Source organism: Diaphorina citri, unplaced genomic scaffold, assembly GCF_000475195.1.
Source record: "Diaphorina citri unplaced genomic scaffold, Diaci psyllid genome assembly version 1.1 scaffold5, whole genome shotgun sequence".
In the NCBI taxonomy this organism is placed as follows: Eukaryota; Metazoa; Arthropoda; class Insecta; order Hemiptera; family Psyllidae; genus Diaphorina; species Diaphorina citri.
In genome coordinates this window covers 8,944-16,443 of record NW_007377444.1, presented here as the reverse complement: position 1 = coordinate 16,443, position 7,500 = coordinate 8,944, and the positions used below count along the sequence as shown (strand labels likewise).

The window sequence follows — 7,500 nt, the reverse complement described above, 5'->3', positions numbered from 1 at the left end:
AATTTGAAAGAACTCAATACTATCACGTTGAGTTATAATTTGTTGAAATCAATAAAGACAACAAGTTTCAAGAATTTGAACAACATGCTCAATATTGTGCTCAGTTTTAATCAGATAAAATATATTTATCCAAATGCTTTCGTGAATCTTCCCAATTTGGTGAAGTTGGATCTACAAGATAACAAGTTGAAAGATTTTAACTTGAACGTGTTCAGTAATATAACGAGTAAACAAACACCTATGAATTTGAATTTATCAAACAACTATATTACAAATCTTTATGAAAATGACAAAAAGCAAGCTCCAATCTATATCAAATCATTAGATCTAAGTAACAATCGAATTCAAGAAGTACCTGTCAATTTCCTACAGACATTCGCAGATTCTTTGAGGAAGTTGTATTTAGATTTCAATGAAATCAAACATTTAGATGCGACAGCGTTTGGGAACCTGGATGTTCTGGAGTTGCTTTCTTTGGAGCACAACAATATTGCTGTCGTTGTCAAGAGGACATTCATCGGAATGCCAAACCTACAGATCATAGACTTGTCATTCAATGAAATATCAATGTTAACTGGGGAGCAATTTTATTTTAGTTTTAAACTAAGGATTCTCAACATCAGTCACAACCGGTTGAGATCTCTCCCTCGAGATGTATTCAGCAACACGATTATAGAAAAGTTGGACATCTCCTACAATCAGGATAAAATCCGCCCCGGGCGGGAATCGAACCCGCGGCCTATTTAAATTTTCACTTTGAAAAAGAAAAGAAAATTGAATTGTCCTCAAAGGTTTTTGAACCCATTTCCAGTTGCTAACCTTTCACTACAGAACTTAAATTGCAAGATTGTGTAGTTTGCTAATCACCGAGTTTGTAACCATAACTTGCAAAATGCAATCGACTGACTTTGTGACTCCCTAAACTTGTAACGTGCAGAAAGCAAGTGACTTTTCCCGGTATGAAAAAAAAGTTTATAATGAAAATAATAAAGTCTGTGCTTGAATTTAATTGGAACAAGATTGCTGATAAGTTCAGGGATTCAGGGGCGTTATAACTCATACAGGATCAAGACTTGAGTTGATTCCTGGAGGAAAATGTAGTTTGACCTCTATAATACTTCGATTTTTTTGAGAGAGAGATAGATAGCGAGAGAGAGAGAGAGAGAGAGAGAGAGAGAGAGAGAGAGAGAGAGAGAGAGAGAGAGAGAGAGAGAGAGAGCGAAAGAAAGGTCTGATAGAGGGAACTGTAATTTGTAACTGCTAAGGTCTTATCGTCCGGAAAACGAAGAGAGAAGTTGGACAGAATAGGGGAAAGCTAGCGGTTCCGAGAACGAACTTTAAAAAGATTAAGTTTGCCCAGGACTTTTTACAGCAACACAAGTGCTGACGGGCTGACTTGTTTCTTGGACATTTGAGTAGTCTCGAGATTTTGATGTTAAAGAGAAGAATAGTATCCAAATATGTGTCTAAAGATGTTTTTAAATCATTCGTTTTTATGATAAAGACCTGTGCTGATGATAATAAGAATAAGAGAAGATAAATTGTTTGAACCAGGATGTTGTGCTCAGGATATCGAGAGTGTATTCTTCTTTGCAATTATTTATTTTATAATATGCCCCTGTAAACCGTTGTTTATATTATCAGAGAGATAACTCAGTCATTTTATAATCAAAAAGTTCATCAGAAATGGATATACCTAGGCTATCCCTCGGTCAATTCTGTATCCGCAGTCATTCCTATAATAATTCATTTCTGCCTATAAATCCAGGATATCGAGAGTGTATTCTTCTTTGCAATTATTTATTTTATAATATGCCCCTGTAAACCGTTGTTTATATTATCAGAGAGATAACGCAGTCATTTTATAATCAAAAAGTTCATCAGAAATGGATATTGGCTATCCCTCGGTCAATTCTGTATCCGCAGTCATTCCTATAATAATTCATTTCTGCCTATAAATTCTACATTTAATCCATTTGCTCAGGTCACCAATAGCTCACAATAAGTTATTATCAGGATTATTATGAACAGAGAGCATATTGCATATTCCGTTCCAGTGGAATAATTGATAAAATTACTCGGCAAGGCGATTCGGAGAATGAAAATTGAAATGACAAATGGAAAAATAGTCAGAATTATTTGATTGTTGTATGATATTTTGTATAGCCTACCAGTGTTTCTGGGTGAAAATTGAAATGACAAATGGAAAAATAGTCAGAATTATTTGATTGTTGTATGATATTTTGTATAGCCTACCAGTGTTTCTGGGTACAGTCTTACCTACGTTTCTTGGTCCAGACGAAAAGAAGGGACATGTTTCCTAGAAAAACACCTTTGAAATTCTTGAAATTTCCACCGATCGACACCATTTTGTATAGTTTCCTTAGCAGGTTTTGGCACCTCTTCACAGAATTGACTGGCCATGTGGCCGAGAATGAAAATTGAAATGACAAATGGAAAAATAGTCAGAATTATTTGATTGTTGTATGATATTTTGTATAGCCTACCAGTGTTTCTGAGTAGAGTCTTACCTACGTTTCTTGGTCCAGACGAAAAGAAGGGACATGTTTCCTAGAAAAACACCTTTGAAATACTTGAAATTTCCACCGATCGACACCATTTTGTATAGTTTCCTTCGCAGGTTTTGGAACCTCTTCACATAATTGACTGGCCATTGCACTTGTGTCGTTTTCAAGATGACTGATTCAATTTTTGTATGAGTTGTCCACAAAGTTCACTGAAAATCAATTCAATGTCAATAGTACCAATACCCAGTATTTTCTCCACTTTGTCTTTGTCTTGAAAGTCCACACGTCTTTCAGACTCTTTCCCACTGCTGCCATTAAGTTTGACATTGATTTCTCAGATCTCAAGTTCTGATTCGACATGAAACGTGTTCTCAGGAGATAATTTGATCTCTTTGCTTAGAAGTCGAAGCATTATACAATAATTATTTCATTTTGTGACTTTTTAATCACACTTTGGTGTGGCACTAGAAAATTACGTGTAATTAAAGTCCTTGTGCTGTAATTAAGTTAACTATTTCGAATTCCAAATGTAATAATAGTGAAAAGAAGGAGGAGAAGACGAAGAAGCTTTGTGAGGATATTGATTCATTTTTTTACGCTCAACAAGAATAACTCCTATATTCCTGTTAAATATTTCATCTGTTATTGCTTATGCTTACCGTTTACTGTTATACCTATGTTTTTGGGTACTTGATTGTTTCTCTATCCGACTCGGGTTTCGCCTACTTTGTAGGCTTTATCAAGGAGACTGACTTCTGGATTGTTGTTGTTGCTGTTGTTGTTGTTGTTGTTGTTGTTGTTGTTGTTGTTGTTGTTGTTGTTGTTGTTGTTGTTCCCGCGAACGAGTGTACAACGCTTGAACAGTGGGGGTGGAGGTACTGTCACCAGATCGTAAAGGTACCAATAATAATCTTACTTTTACAGCGATCAGCGTAGCGTTTGAAAAGGCACTATTAAAATCTCACTCTGAATGTCACTCCTTCTTTCAACTCTTCCACAGGCGATCAAAGGCACTACTAATAGCTCACTTTATCAGCGATTAGCATTTGAAAAGGCACCAATAACCTTACTCCAAAGTCCAAAACTCACTCCTTCTTTCATCTCTCCCACAGGCGATCAACTCCAGGGGATCTTCAACTCAAAACGACGCTATTCATCTGGAATTCTAGAGATGGAAATAATATTTAATAATAATTCTGCGAAATACAACGAAAATACTCTGTGTAGGATTGATAAAAATGTTCTTCCTTATTTCAGGTGAAAATGTTCAAATTAGCTGCATACTGCTGATGAGAATGGAGAGTGAGCTACATACCAACATATTACAACAAACTGTCCGTGCTCAACATGGCAACGCTGTACTCGAATGTGACCAAGTTGCAACACCTGGGCACCACTATTCTCAAAGGTAAGTTGAAATTATCTCTTTCGATATGGGCGGCGCTGAATAACGGACGTAAAGTAACTATTTATTACTTTCTATTTACAAATAACATATTTAATCTAAACCTATGTCTGGTGAAAGTACCTGTTGGACAAAAGATTGTAAGAAGAGTTGAAAACATTCTACACCAGGGCACAATCGCTCTTCATTTAAATGAAGATGCTCGTAATTTAGAAAGTATCTATGGATCTAAAATTTAAATTTCAATTTTTATCTAAATTCTCTTTGGGGATGAGCTATTTACTTTTCTCACTTAAATTTGAACGGAATATTTCAATTTTTATCTAAATTCTCTTTGGGGATGAGCTATTTATTTTTCTCACTTAAACTTGAACGGAATATTATGTAGTTTCAATTTTTATCTAAATTCTCTTTGGGGATGAGCTATTTATTTTTCTCACTTAAACTTGAACGGAATATTATGTAGTTATTTAGGTCACCTGTGGGATTCGAACCACAGCCCTCTCAGTTGTTTCTCCTTACCCCAAAACTGGGAGACTGGGACTTTCTACCACTACCACAACAGAAGCTTAATTAATAATATTCTATGCCCTCTCAGTTGTTTCTCCTTACCCCAAAACTGGGAGACTGGGACTTTCTACCACTACCACAACAGAAGCTTAATTAATAATATTCTCCCATCAAGTTGTTTCGTTGTTCTGAAGAATACAGAGAATAATATAATAGATATGATTACGACTATAGTCAAGAAATATGAGATGATGAGAAAAGAGAAGAAAAAGAAAAGATTATAAAGAAGAATAATTATGCAGATAAAGAGAAAGAAAGAGAGGAGTGAGATAAGCGAGGAAGTGAGATGGAGAAGGAAAGAGAGAGAGGGAGAGAGGAGAAATAGAAGAGAGAGAGTAGAGATCTCGAGATATTTTGTTTACAGACAGACACACACATGGACCAATGGCTGAAACTTTGGATTTAGGCTCTAGGGACCTCAAAACGTGTTTCGACACTAAAAACTGTCCATCGAAAATTTGACCCGATTACATTACTTTCCTTCCTATAGGATAAGGAAAGTAAAAAGTAAAAGAGGAGAGAAAAACGTCAGTGGAAACAACATGGCTGGGTTCAAAAGGGAGAAGAAAAAATATCCAAGGAAAATACAGACAAGATATTAATGAGTGTAGGGACATAAAGACAAGCCGAGAATATTGACGAAATAGAAGAAAAGAGAAGAAGGAAAAGAAAGAGAGAGAGAGAGAGAGAGAGAGAGAGAGAGAGAAAGGAAAATGGGCCAAGACTTGGGAAAAAGGAAAGAGATGAAAATAGGAAAAGATATAGACACATACCTAATTCTGTCCAGAAAATAGATACCTATAGCTGCCTACAAAGAAGGGGAAGAAGAGTGAAGATTTGAAGAAGGAGAGAACAAGAATGTAGGAGTAGAAGGAAGAGGTATTAAGAGGAAGGATGGACGATGGAGAAGGAGGGAGAGGTTAATCATCGGAAGATAAGAAGGAAGGAAAAATTTGACCCGATTACATTACTTTCCTTCCTATAGGATAAGGAAAGTAAAAAGCAAAAGAGGAGAGAAAAACGTCAGTGGAAACAACATGGCTGGGTTCAAAAGGAAGAAGAAAAAATATCCAAGGAAAATACAAACAAGATATTAATGAGTGTAGGGACATAAAGACAAGCCGAGAATAATGACGAAATAGAAGAAAAGAGAAGAAGGAAAAGAAAGAGAGAAAGGAAGAAAAATAGGCCAAGACTAGGGAAAAAGGAAAGAGAGATAGAGATAGGAAAAGAGATCCTAATTATTATAGGACATAAAACAAAAACAAGAAAACATGATGAAAGAGAAAGAGAGAGAGAAAATAGAGGCAAGAACAGAGAAAAGAAAGAAGAAGGGAAAAGAGATACTAATTATTATAAGACATAAAACAAAAACAAGAAAATAGGATAAAATATAAAGAAAAATAGAGAAAGAGAGAGAGAGAGGGAGAGAGAAAGGGAAATTTTCTAATAAAAGAGAAGCAGGAGGGAGAGAGAGGGAGGGAAGAAAAAGAAGGGCAAGAACAGAGAAAAGAAAGAAGAAGGGAAAAGAGATACTAATTATTATAGGACATAAAACAAAAACAAGAAAATAGGATAAAATAAAAAGAAAGAGAGAGAGAGAGAAAGGGAAATTTTCTAAGAAAAGAGAAGCAGGAGGGAGAGAGAGGGAGGGAAGAAAAAGAAGATGTTATAGAAAGGGGGAGAGGTATCATCAGCCTATACGTAAATTGCAAATGAAAGAGTAAGAGAGAGAAAACACAGATAGGTAAGAGTGAGAGAGAGGGGGAGAGAGAGTAAGAGCGTGGAAAGAACGAGAGGGCAAGACAGAGAAAGACAAAGAGAGAAGGCGAGTAAGAGATAGGGAGAGAAAGAGAAAGAAAGGAAGAGGGAATATCATCAGCCTATACGTAAATTGCAAATGAAAGAGTAAGAGAGAGAAAACACAGATAGGTAAGAGTGAGAGAGAGGGGGAGAGAGAGAGTAAGAGCGTGGAAAGAACGAGAGGGCAAGACAGAGAAAGACAAAGACAGAAGGCGAGTAAGAGATAGGGAGAGAAAGAAAGGAAGAGGGAAAGAGAGAGAGAGAGAGAGAGAGAGAGAGGGTATGATGTTAAACATATTGTGGTTACAGACAGCTCTCGGGTTGTTAGAAAACGATTAACAGAATGCAGAACTGAGAGGGAGAGAAATAGAGAGGGAGAGAGAAAGAGATAAGGAGAAACAGAGAAAGAGAGAGAGGGGGGGTAGAATGAGAGTGTGTTAGAAAGAGGGAGAGGGAAACATACATATAGGAGAGAGAGAGAGAGAGAGAGAACGAAAGAGAGAGGGGGTAGAATGAGAGTGTGTCAGAAAGGGGGAGAGGGGAAACATACATATAGGAGAGAGAGAGAGAGAGAGATAGGAGGTAGAAAGAGACATAGAAAGAGGTAGGAGAAAGACTGGGAAAAGGAGAGAAAGGGAGGGGGAGAAAGAGAGAGAGATAGGAGAATGAGAAAGGGAGAGCAAGAGGGAGGGAGGTTAAGAAAAAGAGGAATATAAAAGGAAATGTTTATTTTTTTTTCTTCAAGACTTCAAGTGGAGCACACACATAACACATATGGGAAAGGAAAATTTTAATTTTTCTGAAACCTTTTTTACTTCCCCCTGCAGGGTGTTTTGGTGTATGAACCAATTTAGCTGGTAGATAAATATTGTTTCAGAAAGAAAAAAAAAAAAAACAACAACAACAACAACAACAACAACAACAACAACAACAACAACAATATTTTCTTAAAAAAAAAAAGAAAAAATCCCATATGGTTTTTTCTTCATCTGCAAAATTTCTCATGATTTATGGCCGTATCATTTCGAACGTGTAGAGTTCAATTTATTTTTTCTGGTACCTAAGCGTGTACTACATAGGTAAATTCTAATGGCCGGGTTCAGGAAGTGAGTTTAAACTCCGTTTAAGTTTAAATCTCGGATTAAGCAATCTAATTGGTCGATTAAAAAAAAAAAAAATAGCCAATCAAGATCG

The 7,500-nt window shown here is 36.4% G+C and overlaps 1 protein-coding gene across 1 annotated transcript in view; it reads left to right on the top strand.

The window, feature by feature from the left end:
• The window catches only part of LOC103524185 (chaoptin-like), a gene marked incomplete at its 3' end in the record, with an annotated part of 45,219 nt that overhangs the window by 35,865 nt on the left and 1,854 nt on the right, over positions 1 to 7,500 (top strand). Inside the window, exons 7-8 of the mRNA XM_026832630.1 lie at positions 1 to 712; positions 3,786 to 3,936. The exon at positions 1 to 712 is cut by the window's left edge and continues 476 nt beyond it. Coding sequence (XP_026688431.1) covers positions 1 to 712; positions 3,786 to 3,936 — 863 coding nt within the window. The remainder of the gene's footprint in view (positions 713 to 3,785; positions 3,937 to 7,500) is intronic.